Below are 20,684 nucleotides of genomic sequence, written 5' to 3'. Positions count from 1 at the left end.
TTCAATGACACTTCCGTATTAGGACTTGGACCAACTTCCGCTGGTTTCTCTTGCGCAATTAAACTGAAAAATCATCGAGTTGGAACATCGAGTTAGAATTTGAACGTTTAATTACAAGTTTTGGGACAGCTATCAAAGTATACAGCTGCTCGAAAAACTATTGAAGACATTTTATTCATTTCGTATAGGTTAGGTTTCCTAGCCTATGTTTCCTAACCCAATAGCTTAGGTTGTACAGATTAAATCACCTCAATCATTTTGTGTAAATAAAGCTCTTGGTCACTGGAATTGGGATTACTTAGAATTCTCAATAACTTGTATGATTTTAGTAAAATCAAAAGGCTCGAATGAAATTTAAAAGTAGTTGTTGGTAGCTGTTAGGCATTATTATGTAGGTTTTCTAGCCTATGTTTCCTAACCTAATAGCTTAGATTGTACAGATTATATCACCTCAATCATTTTGTGTAAATAAAGCTCTTGGTCACTGGAATTGGGATTACTTAGAATTCTCAATAACTTGCATGATTTTAGTAAAAGGCTTGAATGAAATTTAAAAGTAGATTTTGGTAGCTGTTTGGTAGGGATTATTATATAGATAAAATTTGCTCACAAAAGTATTGAAATATTTGCGAGGATTTTTTACGTACCAAAATAATTTGCAAATGAAAACAGTCTCCTGATCAGTAAATTAAAACTACTTCGAATTTTCAATGTTTTGCTCACGTTTCTGGTAAAAATTGAGAGAAATTGAACGAAATTTAGTTAATAAATTGGTACACACAGTTGCTTACCAAACATTTATCAGAATAAGCCACGTACAATTTGTTTTATGTTAAATATAAATAAGCAATAAAATCCAATAACATTACAGAATATTAAATTAAAAAAATATATTGCAAATAAAATGTTTCCCTTAATCGCCTTCGAGAACTTTCGCGTCCCCCATAAAGTTTGGCCATTTCGTGCGTAACGACTTAATCATTTGCGAACTTAAAACGTTTGCACGCTTTTTGTGCAAGGAAAAAAGAAAAAAGGCCTTCGGGTGGCCTTCCGAGCCAAACTAGCGAGCCACATGTCGACGAGCTCCGAGATCGAACCTACCCGATCGATTGACCCGCATTGCATTACAAGGGCCGTACACCATTCAACTGGCCCTGATGTTTACAGGCATGTACTTGCATGCTCTGTGCATCGTATAGCATTGAATCTGGGACAGAGAAAGAGAGAGGACACGCTGAGTAAAGCGATATCGTCGGACTATATCGACCGCGGTTGGCCGGAGGTGTAAGTGGCTCGAGAGACACGAATTCGCCCTTGGGATTCCTGCGAGGCGTGGGTGATCGGCTTTGTTCAGCCACGATCGAAGAACGATCCAACGGTTCTTGTCTCGACCATCGGACTTTACGATTCCGTTCTATCTCCGTCTCGGTGTTTTCTCTCCTTGGCGAAAGGAATTTTTAACTCTCGGACTCTTCGAAAACTGCCTCGCTAACATTTCAGTGGAATTGTTTGTCAACCCTTGCAGCAGCAACTATCGTAAGGATCGTGATTCTCGATAAATTCTTATAATTTCTTATGAATTTTAACGTGTGCAAGTTATTTATTGTAAAATTTATCGTTTCTCTTGTTCCAGAGTTTATTTAATTCCAGAATATTGTAAGAATGGTTCTTGCAATTTATACGGATCAAATGATTTAACAAAGGCACGTTTGAAATTTGGCATTTGTGACAATTTGTAATTTCAATATCAAATTTGATAAGAATTTAGATACACACACAAGATAGTAAAAACCTTATGAGATAATAAATTAATCGACAACCGAAATATCACTGAAAAAAAAAATAGCTACAATTATGTTTGCCATTACGATAACAATCGAATTCCAAATTCCACACTCGGTGTTTATTAAACTAAAGAAATTCCCTGCTCCGAGTGAATTTTACCATCGTCGCACAGCGATAAAAGAAAAACCGCTTTATCGCAACGAAACAAACAACTTGAACGCTCGTGACAACAATAATTCATCCACCGTCGGGATAAGATTACGGACGCCATTCAGAATGACTGACACACGTACCTACATACGTGTATACGTATGAAACGAATTGATATGCACCGCGTGAGGAATAATGGATTGCGAATAAAAGGATGTTAACTGGTAATACGTATCTCTCTGGCACGATAGCTACGTATCTCGAGGAAACGCCAGTTGACGTTGCAACAAAAGAAAGAAATAATCTGCCAACCGATTCCCGTTGTTCTCTCTGCAACCGAGCACGGGACGCTCAGCCATTTAGAACGAAACCTCGCGCGTGAATTGTTCAATTGATTCGCGCAATTTCTTTACTTTCTTGGCTTGGCTTATCAGATCACGCAGATACTAGAGTAATAATCCGCGATTATAGTGACCGTCTCGTTCTTGCCAATGGTATGTACACTCTCGCTCAGAAGTTTGAAGCTTATCGTCCACCTTTCGATCGGGAGCAATCTTTTCGCACTAATTTTTTGAACTAAATTAATTAATACGTGGCATATAAATTAAATAGTACACGACATGTATTATACTGTATTTATTAACGTATAACGAAAATTTATTTGAACCAAATTTTAATCGATGTCTGACTGAACGAACTCTAGTTATTTATAATTGAACTGCTATTAAATATATGGACTACAATTTACTAATTATTTACATAAAATGTGTATCTATACGTACAATAATATAATTATTTATGAAATTGACCGAAGGAATTTGTATAAATTGTATTCACGTTAAATTTATATAAATGAAGTTTCGTTATACTGTATAATTATAAATTTTACTTCTAAATACAACTACAGTTTCAACGTATACGAAAATGTTGATGTTTTTCACCGAAGGATGATCATTTCTTTTCAAATTCCAATATGCTCCACACTTTTGAGAAAGAGTGTACTGATCGTTCGTCTAATTTTTAACATTATTCTAAAAAAGAAAAATTCTTAACAAGACTTCGTCTTGATTATCTCTGAATTATACACCTTAATTATCTGGGAATCTTGTGCAATTTTCTTCACGAGCAACAAGAATCTCACACCGATTCAAAAAAAAAAAAAAAAAAAAAAGGGGGGGGGGGGATATGAAGAAGCTCCATTTAAAATAATCGGAAGAGAACTTCAGAGTTGAATCTCGTTCCGTCTCACCATCCAGAAATCAGTTTGGAAAGTATCACTCTCGCAGTGTGTCTAACCATCCTGCTTCGAAGGTGTCCCAGTTCTCGAGCAACATATATCGTCGATCGTTGCGGTTCCGCGTGTCCATTGTGGCGTACATTGGAAAGGGAATAACCTTGCCCGCATTTTCTGCTCTATCGTATCGTTGAGATATCTCTACCCCTATCTACACGGCTGCTGCACCGCCCAGACTACTCTCGGCCAATTATTATCGTTAGACCTAAGCAGAATACGATGCCGATCTCCCGCGTTCTCTTCAAACTATAGCAATTAATCTCATCAATATAACTGGTGGTCTCGTTGTTATTTGCCTCGTCAACGAAACGAACGTGGGCACCACGCCACGATGTAAACTCGGATAACCAGTGGATGATGATTCGCGGGTAATTCTCAGGCTTTCCAATCGGTTAATCGGCTAGAGCTCCGATAACGACGGTGCAATTATTTTTGTTCTGTTATTATTCACAAGGGTAATGGGAAGCCTTATACACTCTAGAGTATGATCTAGAGTATTACACAAAATAAGTTCTGCAAGCGAGGATGGATCTTTGAAACTGTAATATCGTGCAACCTGAAAGTTACGCAGCACAGCGTTATCGTACGACGAGTGTTATAATAAACAAGTTTTTCTCGTTAAATTAAAACGAAGTTGCAACGAAATTGCACTCTGTTTTTCATAATTTTTCTATAAATTATGTAAAAGTTAAATGCAGTGAATCAAGTTTATAATAACTGTGTTTACGTGCTCTTGTTTTACATATTCCGTATTAAGGATGTATGTACTGTCCTTAATGATGTATATACATGTGTATGTATGTACATTCTACAACTAATTATAATTACAGGATAATTTGCCGCATGTTTGAAAACATTAAACATTGCTCGTCCCTTCATTAGTCTGAATAGAACCTCCACAATTAAAATACAATTTTTTTTTACTGTATATTATATTTCTTTTTTACTTTATATTATGTTATATTATATTTTTTTACTGTACATTAAAAATGTATAAGTATTCGAGCAATTATTTCCCATTTTATTTTCCATTAACCGTTCTCTTGATACCAAGCTATAGATCTGAGGATCTTCAGATCATTTTCTCGACGGAAAGAAATTAAAATCGAACGAAATTTTTTGAGTTATAATTTCTGAAATATTCTATAAAACATTCCATAAATACAATCGCACCTCGTTCTCACTCTTCGTCAACTATCCTTCTCAAGAATCAAGTCATATTCAAACACGAACGACTCTTGATCTGAAACCTTTTCTCAACCAAGAAACCATCAAAATCAAATTAAAAAGAAAGAAAAGAAAAAAAAGGCGGAGAAAATAAAGAGAAGCACCTACGCACGACGAGCGTTTGGAAGGATAATCGAATCTGCATATCGTTACCCTCGATCGAGGTTTCATCTTTCGACGAAGCTCCATAAGAACGAAGGTTGCCTATCACCGATCAGACGCTTGATTCAACAACACTTCTCTCCGCCGATATTGACTTCTTTTTTTCGATTCGAACGCTCATTTAAGTCAGCTACACACCGAATGATTTCTTCTTCTTTCTTTCTTTTCTTTTCTTTCTTTTTTTTTTTCCTTTCTCCTATCGAGAAAGAAACGAAATCCGCCGGTCGGGAATTCGTATCCGTCGTTCGCTCGAGTTGGCCGACCTTCACCCGACTACCGTCGCCATTATGCTCGTTACACACCGGTCGTGGTTGTAATTTACGGTTAACCGAACGGAAACCGAAGGGGAGCGACCGCGTTGTAGTAACGAGGTCGTCGCGTATGCGGTCTTAACGAACGAGCTACGACTCTCTCTTTCTCCTTCTCTTCCTTCTTTTTTCCTCTCCTCCCTTCTTTCGTGTTCCTGCTATTGCCACTTTCGCGACTGTCGTTTGTTGGCAAATACAAATTTCCACGTTGCTACTTCGCCACGGATCATACGTGCCGCGTACTACGGCGTCGAGAATGATCGGCAACGAGAAAAACGAGAGCGCGATGTAATTTCGTCTTTTTATTTCGTCCTTGTTCAAGTTTCGTGATAGTTGGTCGTTATTCGCCCCTCGTTCTTCTGACTTGATCTTAATCTCTCTTAATTGTAAAAGATTCACGCCTGACATTAATGAAAGTAATTAAATTTCGAATTTTAAACACTAAACAGATCAATGTCTCTGCTGAATCGCGTGTACTACTCTCGAGACGTTCAACTTCCTATCTTAGACATTTAAAATCGACACAAGAGACGGATGATGAAATATATAATTCAAAATATAATTTTATGAGAATATTGAAAGCGTAAAAATTCGCAGAATTGTTGTCATAGAACGTACGAGAAGATGTAAAATCTAAAGCAGAGATTTCAAAAGTGATTTCCTACAAGCGTCCGATGACCATAGATTTTTTTTTTTTTTCAAAAATCACAGATCTATTTTGTTTTCGAGTTGATAAAGGCTCGTGTTACTAAAACCGAGGCAACTCCTAGCAATTCCATGGCACACACTCTCCACACCCACGCTCGTTTTCTTCCTCTTTCCTCTCTCTTTCCTCGCGCTGCGTGTTCTCACAACGAAATGAAAAACAAGTTTGGCCAGCGCTTCCATTGATAGTTATTAGGGTTAAACGATGCACAAAATGCGCGTTCTCCTCTCGTGTCGTGCTTCTCCATCTTTTTCACGTCATCATGTCCTCATCGCGCTTTTCGTTTCGTTCATAACCAACTCACCGCCGCAAACTCGTCAACAATACAATGAAACGATTCTCGCCAATCATTGCAACGTTATCGCGATTACGTCGGTTCAGATTTTAAAACAAAATTTTTCAAAAATACATGTGCACAGCGATTTGAAGATATTTGAGACAAGTAGGTGAGTAGAAAAGTGCGGAAAATTTTCCAAATGTATTATGTATGCTGTGTAAAATGTTTTGAAAATGTCATTAACGCTAACGAGACGCGACTGTTATGGTGATCAAGTTTGACAAATCTGTACGTGTGTAGAAATTATTGAAATATTGTATTTCATAGTGAAGATGAAAATATTTAAACAACAACAGTCTACTGGACCATCTTTTTTACTAAATATACCGCAATAAATATCTTGCAATTTCTTATACGTTTCCTGAAGATGCTTTCAAATTTTACCACTACAATAAAACATAATTTTCATTTCAAATTCCACAGAGTCAATAAAAAACATTCTATTGGACCATCTTTTTTACTAAATATACTGCAATAAATATCTTGCAATTTCTTGTACATTTCCTGAAGATGCTTTCAAATTTTACAATAAAACATAATTTTCATTTCAGATTCCACAGAGTCAATAAAAAACATTCTATTGGACCATCTTTTTTACTAAATATACCGCAATAAATATCTTGCAATTTCTTGTACATTTCCTGAAGATGCTTTCAAATTTTACAATAAAACATAATTTTCATTTCAGATTCCACAGAGTCAATAAAAAATAAACATCCAAAAGAAAAAAAAAAAAAAAGAATACAACTAACAAAAATTGAGCAATTAAAAACACAATAACATCGAGAAAAAAAAAACAGTTTCCTAACCAATATAGTTGGCGTACGTGAACTCTCGTTCATCATTCTCCTCTCCTAACGAAGCGATCGAGAGGAAAAGAAAAAGAAAAAAAGCCACGATACGCGTCCGAGTCGTGAGCACGGAACAACACGGTGCAACACGGGAACGTGCCTTTCGAACGGAAAGTGTCCTGGCAAGAAGAAATCGTGATCCATAGATCACGGTGATCGCGAACGATCCGGAGTCACCCTTCTCTTCTCTCGAGGGAGACTCGTGCTTCGGCTCCCTACCATAGTTCTGTGTCGTAATATCGCAACAGCCATACTACACCTCCGCCTTCTCCGTGCTAGCTCGTTCTCCTCCACGCGATAGATCGATCTCCGTCCATAGATCATTCCAAGCCAGGACGTTTCTCGCTCGATTGAGATTTGCTGTGATTTTTCCCTCGTTCGTCGCGCTCGCATCTCGCCGATCTCGCTCTGTTTCGCCGTGGCGAGCTAGAAATCGAACTCGAGCGGAATAATATATGTGCCTCTTTTCCCTTTGGACGATGAAATGATATCTTTATCCGAAGGCTGGCGGAAAGAAAACTTGTTGCCAACCACTCGGTTGATTGTCTCCGTTCGACGTCGATGATTCTCGTATTTGAACTGAATCGGGTTGTTGAGATAAAATAGGAAACTGATAAATTGGGAATACAAATTAATTCATTGGAAAAGAAGGGGCAAAATTTTTCTCGTCTTCTAGATATACGTACTCGAATTTGGCTAATTTGCGGTTTAAAAACGAAAAAAGGAATCCACCGACTTTTTATGATTTTTGACAGGCGAAACGAATGTTCGTCCGACAGTCATATACTTCTTTATTCTAAATTACAATTATATATTGTATTCTATTATGTTCTAAATTACAAGTCCGTTACAGATCCAGCATGAGATCAAAGTTGAAAAGCACAATTGTCAGAGGAATCAAGCACGTTACGGTCTGTCGACAGGAAAGTAATTAGAATCGTACAGTCCTCGGTATTTGAAGAATCTTTCCGCGAGAAGAACAGATGTGATATCCCCACTGAAAGTGACTCACAATCAGATTCGACACCCAAACGAACTCACACTGTTTCCGTTACTTTGTCCAACCTCTGCCACATGGTACAATCGCAGAGAGACACTCTATACTCCACGATATTCGTCGTGTCTTTGTTACTGGGCACGAACAACACGGCCCAGCCAGTCTAAATACGGCACCAACAACGAGCGAACAACAACGACGACGACGGAATGGAATTTCTCGTTATTCCTCTCTCAAGAGTCACGGCAGAGACTCTGGGTGGCTTCTTCCGTCGACTTCGTATGTACGTGGAACGCGATCCAAGGGAAAGAAGAGAGTTATCGATCGCGGCAGTGAACGGACAATGATCACAGCGCGACCTTGAGAAGAAGGCAACGTTTGTTCGTTGATGTAGCTCGCGCGCCAGGCCGCATACCATCGTATTTTCTCACCCGTGAAGATCCAGCCACGCTGATTTCTTTTTTTCTTTTTTTTTCTGAAAAGGAGAGAGAGAGAGAGAGAGAGAAAGAGAGTTCGCGACGATCGAACGCGAGATCTCGCTGCACGGCGAGCCGTTCCGATCCAACGACCTGATAAATATAATTAAAGAGACGGGAAGCTGAAGAAGAGGCCCTCGACACGGAACGCCGCGACCGCTTTATCATCCGCTGTATCTGTATCGCCCGATAATCGCCGCTATCGCGCAGAGGGGATGTTAATAAGATGTCGCGAGAGCGGCCGGAATGTCGCTGTGTCACGACTGTTTCTTACCTAGAACCTGGACTAACGATTGTTCGAAACGATTCGTCGAAACGAAGGAGATCTCTCTGGCTCGGTGAAACAAACTCTGTGTATCTGTTTGGTTGTGCTCGGAATGGTTCGGAGATTATGCATTTCCTTCCTTTTGCCCACTATTTTCCATTGCGAAAAACTCCAAGAATTAGAATTCTCGAGGATTTTTTTTTGGGCAGATGACGATATTTGGGATTTTTGCGACAGAGGATAAAGACGTTTGGAACAGCGGATAGTTTTTAAAATTCTATAACGGGTGGATAAGTTTTGAAATTTTAGAAGATGATTTTTTTCGAATACGAAGATTCTCCTTCTGAAAAATTCTGAAAAGATTCCGAAAAGATGTCTCTCGTTCCAAACTATACTAGGAGTGTCCAGAGATATCATCTTCTATCTCGAAAATTCTAAATATTACCTTCGATGCTGAATCAAAACGAAATTCTAAAATCTATCTGCTATGTTGTGAAGTGGCATATAAATAACTTATAAACAGAAATTAGAAAATAACAATGAATTAAAAGTTACTCCTTTTGCACTGTATCTCCAATATTTTTCAAACTAGCCGATTTCGAACTCGATGTTCTTCAACTCGTTCAACTTGGTTTAACTTTGCACGTGTGTTCCATAAAAATGAAATAAAAAGAAATAAACGTCGGAGGGAAAAATTACAATAGATAAATAATGAACTACACGAAGAAAAAGTACAAGAAAGAATGGAAAGAACCGTGAAGAAACTCAAAGCTCGAAATTGGCCATTTTCACTTTTCGCTCCGTTTTCATAGAAGAAGATGCAAAGGGGGAAAAGTGAAGAAGAACCAGGACTTCCTGTCGAATCAGTGTTCTCCCGAACGACGGAAGAAGCATTGACGAGCAACACGGGAAGCTTCTTCCAACTCGAGAGGAAAGGACACACAGAAACGTCCACGAATGGCTCGAGCCATTAGAACCAGTAGGGAGAGCACAGCTGTTGCTCGTCTCAGAGACAGCTGCCGGTCCTGTAGAACGTGCCGCGAGTAGGAATTCCGTCGAGGGTGAAGGAAAAATTGTAAAAGAATCGGTCTGTAATTCTGTCCGGGCGAAAATCTGTTGGGAGGATCGACTGAGCGGAAATGCAACGGACGTATTTAGATCGAAATCCAGATAAAAGACGTTTCTCCCACTAATAGCCAGTCTCAAATCCAACCACTGGAGTCTGCGTGAAAATCTGTGAATTGCGTGGATTCTCGTATGCTGTATAAGTGTGTGTGTGTAGCGCATATACGTGTTATTATTACATAGAGTAGACTGTGAATTTTTGTGCAAACTGTGTACACAATTTGATATTTAATACTTCATTTAATGTGTAACTGTATATACTTAATTTTGTGTAAACTGCGTAGAACTAGAACTACTCGAACATTTGTGATTCTTACGCTTGTGTTTTGATTTGTGCGTTGGATAGACTTTACACAGATTTGTAATTTTATAAAGCACTGAAAGCACTCAAAGAATTTTGAGTAAATTAGCGGATTTTTTTAATGCGAATTCATAACTTTGTAACCTAAAATTTGTGCAACTTTCACATGTTGAATTGAATAAATTTCGAATTTTCATACAAATTCATAATTAAACTTGTAATTCTCGCGTGCCGTAACGACTGCAGATTTGTAATTTAAAACTGAATTGAAAAAATTAATAACTCTTACGTATCATCGTTTGTATCTTGCAGATTCATGATTTTATGAACTAGCAAAAGTGCAATATACTTTAAACGCACGCCAAAATATATAAAAATTACATAATTTCTGATAGTTTAGTTTACATAGAATCTACCACAGATTACCTACTATATGCTGGATAATCGTCGATTCTCAGAAAAGTTAAGAAAAATATTCACGGGACACGTCGAGCGAAGACGTGAAAATCACGGGAGCGTGGTTCGTTGAAAAAAAATCGAAAAGATCTGTGGACTTACATCTTATAGGAAGTCCGATGATCGACGAACGGCTCGTGAAAGAAACGAGTTAGCGTGGAGAAGAAGAAGAAAGAAAAAAAGTCGTGGCGACGAACTCCACTCTGGTTACGTAGAACGACGGAGCGCTCTGGTTGGAGCGGACGAGGTAACGCGACAGAAACGGGCATGCCATCTGGAAAGTAACGGTAACGGCACCTGCAATTAGTGCGACAGCCTGGCTGCCTACTTGTTCGAGGCTTGCTCGCGAGCTGGTCGTCGATGACCTTCCACCGAGGGGGAAAAACGAGATCTCCCGGCTGCATCGGCTTCGCCTCCTAGCGTAAAGGATTCCGCGTATCCGGTTTGTCCGTATTCCGCGTGGCGTCTTTGTTCGCCAACGGTTAAGGACGCCGTGTCTCGAATCGCGCATCGACAGCATCCACACGCGAGATGAATACATTTCACTTTTTAGTCGCAAGTCACATCGTTCGTCGTTTTAGAAGGAATTATTTAGCAGGGTCTGATCGGTCATTTTTCGTCGAATAAACCTGTTATCATCGATAAATATGGATGAATTCCCTGAAAAAAGAAAATAGAGCTACTCCACATGCTAACATGGTAAATAACTGAAACTTTTGTTGAACTTTCGAAATGAGTACGCGAAGGAACGTTTGATCAACGTTATTAAAAATTTCGCATCTTAAGTATATTACTTTTTGTCGAACAATGAACAATTGACACAACATATTCTCTAGAACACACATATCGGAGCTGTATCAAAAAAAAAATATCACGTCTTTCCACAAATTAGATTCCATTAAGCAACTTATCATTATCATTAACGAATGAACCATCGATGAAACTTGAATGTTCTCACTCATGAAATTATAATACATTGTTACGTATCTATCATATTGATAAAATAAATTCTCCGATATTGTATACAAGCTGGAATTCACGTAACATTCGAGAATTAAAAGGAAATAATGTATACCATAGTTCTAAAAGTCTACAAGCATACCGACATAGGAAATACCGACGTAGAACGCATCTAAAACAGGCAGAACCGTTTCCTTCACCCTTCTCACGATCGAGCGTAATTATAGAACGGAATATCGATGTTTCCGCGTTTATCCATCGTTCCAGGTAAGTGGTTGTTGATTCGCTGGCTCTCTCGACTGGACGAGGGACGAAGATACGCTTGTAACGTATCCACCTATTATAAGGGTATAAATATCGAGTGGCAAGTGCATAGCGGACGGTCTCGGCATTCTCAGTCCGGCCACAGGCTATTTTCAACCCACGCTAAACTCTCTCGCTCTCTCGCTCTCCTCTGCTTTCCACGATCCCCACTTGTCTCCGTGTATTCTAAGACACGACCCGATACCATAAAAAGCATCCGCTCTCCGCGTCCCACTCTCCACCCCGAGTCCGCGAAATATATTTCTGCCGATTGAATTCGCTCCGCTTCGTCCGATGGGGGGCTCGTTAAAACGCGCTACGTTCACCCCCCGTTCGCGCTTGTCTCATCGCTCGCGTCTCAAGATTTCCACGGTGCGTTACAAACGGAGAAAAATTCGTTTTCTTTTTTCAATTCTAACGATATCTGACACTTGACGCTTTCATTTCACACTCTGGAGCTTTAATCGACTTTGCAATTTTCGACAACCGCCACGGACAGATTTTTCCCTCCCTCCTCTTTCTTCTTTGAAGCTTTTAGCATCGATTTCACTATAATTTTCGGGATCTTCAATTTTTGTTAAACGTGAGAACTGTGGTTCTCATTCGTGTTGGATGCGTTGAGTCAGAGATGAGTACAAAAATGCCAAAATGTTTTTTTTTTTGTGCCGTTCGTTACTATTTATATATGATAAATTTATGTCAACTCAACTCTACTATGATTATTTTTTACTCTAACCTTTGAGAGATTTACTTTTGTACCGAAATAAATGAATGGAAATAAATCCAATAAAATTCAATATATAAAAAAGGTTTCTTACATTTCCTCTTTTCACAGCTGAAATTCAAATGAGATATAAATGTGTTGGATTTATATAGCTGTTGAAGATTATTATACATATATTTCTGAAACGACGGAATACTGATGAAATACGATGAGGCAATAAAATAAAATAAAATTTTCAAAACGTGGTTATACGGACGTAATCGTAAATCGTGTTTTAAGTCACGCGATGTTAAAAAAATTTAATACACTGTCGCGTCTCGTTTCTTCGCGTCTCTACAAAAAAAATCCACTTATTCTCTGAGTCACGAGTAATGAATTTCTCCGTATCCTAACGTAAGTGTAGCACGTAATTGTGCACATAAGCTTCAAGTTCCTCTCGCGACCGCGTTTCTCTAATCAACGAAACGAAATATTTACGTAGGGAAATACCGTGCGCGTGATTCATAAAACTCGTTGCAATTTAGTTTGCAATTTCACACCTGAAACGAGAAAACCTAGAAGCACCTTCTGGTTCTGTACAACACTCTATTACCGTCGATGGAATTTTATTGGATACCGAGGCAGAAAATAATTGACAGGACGAATTAATCGAGACGCGTCAAGTCAGAAACTCGCGTTTCAAATGTGAAAAATTCTCGCAAATATATATTTTCGTAAAATCGATAAACACGAACACTTTGCTTCTTCCAGACGAAATTTTGAAAATTTTTTAATTGTCACGTTGAGAAATAACAGTGCCATGCATTATATTCGTACTTTAAAATATTATTACGATGGCAAACTTCTATCGTGATTTATCTATAGCTTATTAATTTAACGATATAATTACAATAATGCAATAATAAATAATTTCTTCATAAATATTATCATGGCAATTTTCATTAATATCTTCGGAAGCTTATCTTGAAAATTTACGACTCTTATCTCGTCATCTGACAAATGAATTTATGGACGTAGGGTCACCTGTTTTGCGTTCAATGAAAATTAAGAGATAAATAAACAAAATGTAAGCGAAGATGTATTACCTGCGGATATTATCCTGCGCGTTTCTGCAGGTTTTAGTTTCTTGAAACGCGGCAAAGAAACCCGCGGTTTATTAGCCAACCAGTTCGACAATCCCGAGGGGCTCGTTTTGCAACGACCGGCGACGCGAGGCACGAGTAAATCGACGTGCAAATGCCAAGACCGTGACGAATACGAATAACGACGAAAAATCGGCAAGGCAGACGATAAAACGGCGTGCACCGTAATGCACCGAGGGGGTTAGTATCGATTGCGCACGTAAAACTTTTTAATCGGTGGTAAACGAAACGAGGCGCATTCGCCTCAGTTTATTTACACTCGCGAATAACACACCCTGTAGACCGATACAGTCATAATCATAATATTTATATCGAGAGGTTTTTCACTGCGAATGTTACGGACGTAATGGTGGCTCGTGACTTGGTGATTCTCAACTCCGAAATGAGATACGGTCGTTAAGCGTTGTTTACAACTTTTAGACACGCGGAGCATTTATAATTATCGCTTGGTCCTTGATAGATTAATGGAACTATCGAGAAGAAATGTCTAACATCGTTTCCAACGTTACTGACAGTCCTAAAATGATTCCATGAAAGTATCTGTACATTTGTCAACAAAGCTTTTACGTATATGTTTATTATTATATACTTGATTTTGAAACTTCATTGATATTGTAATATCATCGCGGTAATATCCGTTTTTATTATGATTATACTGATAAAATGTTTCTGAAAATACATACAGCAGTTGCAAGCATCTACTTTGCAGAAATTATAAAACTATTTAAACTAATTATATTATATTAATATTCGATGTTTGTTATATGCTTGAAACTCTCGTTAGATTGAAACATGTTAATATTTTGTTAAATACGTACGTTTGTAATAACAACTATATGTAGTTTCAAGTTGGTCTCAAACTTTACCAATATAATCTATGAAACTCTTATCGATGAAAAGTGACAAAATAAATACATAACATACATTTTTCTGTGAGCTTTTGTGAACCACAGTTTGAGAAACTTTTGAATTTTAAGAATACCTTTCCCGAAAGTGAATTTCGTTGGAAGGAGAACAGTTCATACTTTGTTCAACGATTGACATGCAGTGCATCAGGGAAACGTTGAGAAATCGTGAATAAAAATTCGAATAAAAGCGTCACTGGTTTTGGACATGTAATTCTCCCTGGAATCTTACGTAAGCGAAGAAACACTTTCAAAGAATCGCGCCGGTTGTTTGCATTCCTTTTCTTAATAACACACGCGAGTGTTATATCGTTGTATCACACAGTTGGCCAAACAATCTAAAAGATTCCGTTTCCGCCAACTGCGCGTACATGCGCAATTAATATCAACTTCTGACCAGTTAGACGCACCACACGCACAAGTACCTACGTGTTTTCAAATTATGCTCGTTTACAAAGAAATGATTGAAATCCTATAATCCCTATTCTATGTTACGCAAGACAACACACACAGCAATACGTTCCTACAATTGTTCAACCACTTTCGTGAACTGCTACAACCTACTCTCGTTGCAGCGTGAAAATTTCAAAATATCTCGCATTTATATTCATAGAAACTTCTTCCAACCGTTCGAATATTTCCCCGAGCCGCTATAAATCTTCCGTCGTTAATACGAAAAGCACTGTACACCATCAACCAGGCATAGGTTGGTACAAAAATGCATCTCCCGTACAAGAGTGCATCAGGTGATTTACCAGACAGCTGTTGCTTTGCATACGCGGCGAACGCCTAACGACCGATGATCCTGATTGACGACTGCATAAATCTCTGCAACGGTTCACACCTTTGTGGAATATGGTATACATATCTCGAACGTATCCGGTCATCGGAAGAATACTAATAGAGGATCGTCGGGAACGAACCGTCGAGTTACGTTGTTAGAAGCTTCGCTCGATGATAAATATTAATACTGCTTTTACCATTCACAACGTGTGCCTTACCCTTTTCTTTCTCTCTGTCTCTCTCTTTCTCTGTCGCGAAGAATCACGATTCTTACGAACGACGTCCGCGATCAGGGGGAGGGATTACATGCAAATAACGAGAACGATGTTGATACGTGTAATAACAATAAACACCGTGGCCGGTGGCCTACATTAGCGGCCAGTGCAACTAAGAGAGTATATCGTTTGCAGCAGTCACTACCCACTTCCAAGTAAGCAGCAAACAAAAGGACCGCGAATGGAAATGGCACTCGAGCAAATCGAGGATGAATGCGCGATTGGCCGTGGCCATAATAGGATCTCCCGACTATTTCGAGTGAATTTTGTCACGGTGGCTGCATTCCCCGCGCCTTTTCACGAAGGAAACGTAGGTATTTAATCTTCAGTATCGTACAACATGGGACAAGCTGTCCATAGATTGTACAGTTATTATTTCGCCATTGTGTTTCGTAATTATAACGATCACTGTTTCCCAGATTTTCAACTGCAATTAACTAAGAATCTCCTTTGAACGCGTAACATCGTACAAATTTGGAAGCTGTCCGCGCGTTGCGTAATTATTTCACAATTATTTCGTGCTTTATAATCGTAACGATCATTGTTTCCCAGGTTTTTAAACTAACAGGTCTCCTTCGAACGGAGAATCTTTTGCACGTATTAACATTCGTAAGTACTTGGACCGTTGACACAATTCACTTCCAATTTTCATGTTTCTTTACCTTTTCTAATAACAGATTTCGAACTGAAATCTCCCGAATTGAAATGATACAGATATATTCCTCGTTACTTCGTGTACAATGTACTTGACTTCATTTTGCTTTATAAAACTTGTAGATAACTTTAGAACGTGACTGGAAACTTTATTCATACCGATCAATATTATTCACTGTTTTCACGAACATCTTGGTAGCTATCCTTTTAAGATTTGTGACTGTGAAATATTTAAATTATTACTACTATTTAAGATACGCACAGTTTCATTAACTTTTCAAAAGTCAATTGTATTAAATGTAGTTTATAATTTTAATAAATTGGATATATTATTAAATTGGAGATTCTCTATTTCAAGTATAATATTCCATATGTATATCCGTGTTGTGTTCAAATACCAAATACTTAAGAACGTTATCTATGTAAAGGAAATTCTGATTATAGAGCGTTAACAGAAAATATTGCGCCGCGCGCGCGAGAGAGAGAGAGAGAGAGAGAGAGAGAGAACACTTGCATACTTTGCATACACACGCGCGTCGCGAGCGAAACTTTTCCTTTCGAGATGGAATTCGGAGCACGTGACCTTCGTAATTACTCGCTCCGAAATTGTAACACTAAACGTCGATACGTGTCACGTGGTTCTGCGATTTTGCAAATTCCCTCTCGGCCTTGACGACCGTCGAAACACCGCGATAATAGCTAATCGTCGATTCTTTCAACCAGCTTTATCACCGGTTTTACAAGCGACGTACACACACACACACACACACAACACACACAAAGAAACGATAGGTCGATCTTTCATTACAGAAAGACTTTCAAGACGAGTGATATTTGAAATTAAGAAACAATCAAATGCAATATACACGCGGATCTAAAAATTTGAGTACACGCTCTGTATGTGTGTGGTAAATTTTCTAATGATAGCGCTTTTTTTTTTTTTTAATGACAATAGTGATCCAAAGTACAATGATCGTGTCTGGTACGTTATCGTAAAAGATTGTAGTATAAGTACATGTGGCAAAAATTCAATTCAGCTATATTAAGCACATGATAAACATTAAAGATGTACAAGTCTCACTGTGAATGTCGAGGCTCACTGATAACTATATATTTTTAAATTTGTTACAAACTCAATCAATATAATTACGATGGTCGTGTCTCGCTAGAATGTTTGACCATGTGTCAAAGAGTTTCGTTACGACACGTACAAAAGAACGTTCGGACACTGTATGTAAAGAAAGTATTTCCAAGTGTTCCTACAAAAAAAAGAGAAAAAAAAAAAAAAAGAAAGAAAGAAAGAAGAAACAGAAGTTTCTATAAACTTGTTTGAATACTTTGTCGTAGCAACTATATTCCAATGTTAAATGGTTATCCGCACGCACGACTCAGTCCGACTCAGTTTCTTTGTACACCATAAAAGTTGAAAAACTCATTCAGGACACCGAGGAAGAACCGTCTTCGCAGATGATCCCCGCCAGCCTTGCTCACAGCTACCGAACGAACGTTTCCAGCTATTCACGATCTTTCAACTCTCTCCTTTTCTTTTTTCGACTGTTCCTTTAAAAGAGGCAACAGAAGAGGGAGGGAAAGAGAGACGTTGGTGTGGACGGAGGTCGTAAAAGAATATCGGTGCGCGAAGTCTCGACCTCGATCTTTCGCGGTAGGGGCACTTTCTTTTTCAGACAGGGCCCAGGGCCGGGTTATAAGGGTGTCCCAGGCCCTACTCGAAACCAGCTTCTCTCGCCCTCCCCCCGCCCCCCTCCTTTTTCGCCCCTAGAGTTTTTGAAATAGTTTCACGCTTGAAACTTATTTTCACCGTTGTTTTTGCGCTGCCCGAGTCTTGCTTCGAGCAGGCAATCGTCAATGTCGTTTCCAGAAGAGCGTGTTTCGACACGGGCAGACAAACAAAACAAAGCGCAACGGTTCGTGTCCATTCGAGAGTTGGTCTCGGAAATTGTTTCTTGAAAGCTGCTGCCTATTCCGATTGCGAGAGAATGTTAGGTTTCTGGCAGAATCGTACCGACGGTTTTCAATTGGAGACGGAGTAACAAAATGTACAAAATGTTTCGAGCAATATTTCACAGCTGTTTCAAAATTAACTTAACGGTGTGAGTGTCCACTCGAGCTGTGGACGACCATCGCGAGAATTTCACTCGAGAGTGTCTTTCCGTTTCTCCCCGCTGAGAGTGACTATTGGAGAGAACGGTTGGATTACTCGAGAATGGTCGAGCAGCTGTTTTCGAAATGACAAACAAGTTTCGAGAATGGAATCGCGAGTTTTCTTGAACAGAGATTCCCAAACGGACGCTCGTGAGAAAGAGCTGAGCAAGAGGGGTGGGAAAAGAGACAGAGGAACGAGATTGTAAACAATTTTAATTAACGGAGCAACGATGCGCGCGATGGAGATCGGCGACCTAGCGAGGACACGCGTAGGGGAAGAACGACCGCGGCATGTACTCCGGTTCCGAGTCGGAAGCATAGAGACGCGGTAACCTCGTTAGACAAAGGGACGAGAGGCGAACAGATAAAATAGTAGTAGACGAGACGAAGATATAACGAGGCGACGCGGAGGCGAAACGAAACGAAGCGAGACGAGACGAGACGAGACGAGACGAGACGAGACGAGACGAGGCGAGGCGAGGCGAAGAATGATGAAGGAAGCAAGGCAAAGAGAAGCAAAGACTGGACTCACCGTGCGAAAGGTTGTTCCTCGACCTCGTACAGCTCCTCGAGGGTCTGTTTCGAGAGAAGCCTCTCCAATCTCTGGGGCGTGGGAGCGAGATGCCCTGGGATGCTGGTAGTCTCGAACAAGCTGTCCGCCGTCATGGCCGCTGCTGTCCGGTCGACGGTACGTCAACTGAACGAAAAGCAAAATGATGCACTCGGGTAATTCCAAAACGATAAAAAAACAACAACTGTTTCTCGTCTTCGTCCGTGGTCGTACGACGAAGCGTCGCGACCACCAAGGTGGATGACCAGAGCAAGCCACACGAGCGGTAATCTTTCTCTCTCTCTCTCTTTCTCTGTGTTTCCCTCGTTGAGTCGAGCCACACGAAAAAGAAAGAAAAGGGAAGAAAGAAAGGAGAAAGAGATTTCACTTGCGAGCGCGAGTCACAGCCAGCGAGATGTGTTCCCAACGTGAATATCCTCCGCGTGCACACGTTAGAGAGGCGAATGAGGGGGGAAAAAAAAAACGACAAGAACAACAACAAGGGAAGGTGTTTTCTCTCTCTCTCTCTTTCTGCTTTTCTCTCGGTCACTGCGCGTTTACAACACGGACGTTTAACGGGGTTTGGCTCTTTACTCACGGTACAATAACCGCGCAAAACCAGAAAAAAAAAAGAAACCGAGCAAAACTAGATTCACCACGTCACTGCCGGTCGGTTAGACGCGCGCGTACGTTTCATCTTGCTGCACGTTCTCGCACGATGGTGGTCGGTTAGCGCGACGTCGTCGCCGAACGCACAAGTCTTAGCCCCCTTAGTGCACGCACCGATCGCGAAACGAAGCACGCGCTTCTATCCGTGCCGAGTGTTACCACGCGCAACCACTCTTCGCGATGGTTGACCAACAATTGAACCTTCCGCCGAAGCCTCGCGCGATTCCCTACCTCCCTCTACCCGATCCTCCGGCGCGTTCGCTATCTCCGAGAACGATGGTGGGAGTGCAGCGTATCCCCACTATTGAAAAGCGCGGTGACAGTACCCGAAGCGGGTACCGAGCGGAACCGAGACCGGCCGAGCCTGAACCGGTGGACTTACTCTTACACGCTGCTCCGAACGCGCGCGAGAGAGAGAGAGGGAGAGACGTGACAGGCATGCACCGACCGGCCACTTCCTCTTCTCTCTCTCCCTCTTCTCTCGGCCGTTTCTCGTACGTTCGCGTACACGCATTTCATCCCCGTGCGTGTCCCTTTCTTCCTCGTCAGCGTCCACCCCTTTGCAAACTGATCTCACGATTAATAAGTAATATCATTCGGTGCAACGAGATCGCAGCGACACCGCGCGAGCTGCTCGCCGGCGGCGAGTGATTTCAATGCCGTGCTTTTCGGGTAGAAAACTCGGTTCAGCCGAGGTCTGCAGGTGCTACAAGTGATTTCTGTTGATTTCTTAGTCCCACAGGAGAAGGATCGAGAAGTGTCGCGGTTTGGCAGAACGTTGTATAAACACGATAATTTTTTGATGTATTTTTAGGATCTCCTCTTGGTTGCAGTGTTTAAAATGGATGAAGTAAGATTTGACAATGCAAATCCACTGAAGAAGTATATATATATATATATATATATCGATCGATTTTGACCTCTTAACACTTTATCGACCGGTAGCCTATTTATCGGCTTTTCGATTCCTAACGCTCTTCGACCGGTAGCCTATTTATCGGCTTTTCGATTCCTAACGCTCTTCGACCGGTAGCCTATTTATCGGCTTTTCGATTGCTTTTGTTACGAGAGATACCACACTCTAAATAAATATTAAAAAATTTAATTACTGTTACC

The 20,684-nt window shown here is 40.2% G+C and overlaps 1 protein-coding gene across 3 annotated transcripts in view; it reads right to left on the bottom strand.

Moving 5' to 3' along the window:
• LOC122534598 (serine/threonine-protein kinase 17A-like) overlaps window positions 1–19,782 on the bottom strand; it is a 94,294-nt gene extending 74,512 nt beyond the window's left edge. For 2 of the 3 annotated variants that reach the window (XR_006307935.1, XM_043665385.1), the window contains exon 1: window positions 18,882–19,782. Coding sequence is in view for 2 of the 3 variants with exons in the window: in XM_043665385.1 (XP_043521320.1) it covers window positions 18,882–19,015 (134 nt within the window). In the remaining variant the exon portion in view is untranslated. The remainder of the gene's footprint in view (window positions 1–18,881) is intronic. The other variant, XM_043665386.1, reaches the window with a different exon arrangement.
• Between the last annotated feature and the right edge of the window lie 902 nt (window positions 19,783–20,684).

Source organism: Frieseomelitta varia, unplaced genomic scaffold (assembly GCF_011392965.1).
Source record: "Frieseomelitta varia isolate USP_RPSP 00005682 unplaced genomic scaffold, Fvar_1.2 scaffold_618, whole genome shotgun sequence".
NCBI lineage: Eukaryota > Metazoa > Arthropoda > Insecta > Hymenoptera > Apidae > Frieseomelitta > Frieseomelitta varia.
The sequence above is the reverse complement of the archived record's forward strand: the minus strand, read 5'-3'. Positions and strand labels throughout refer to the sequence as shown.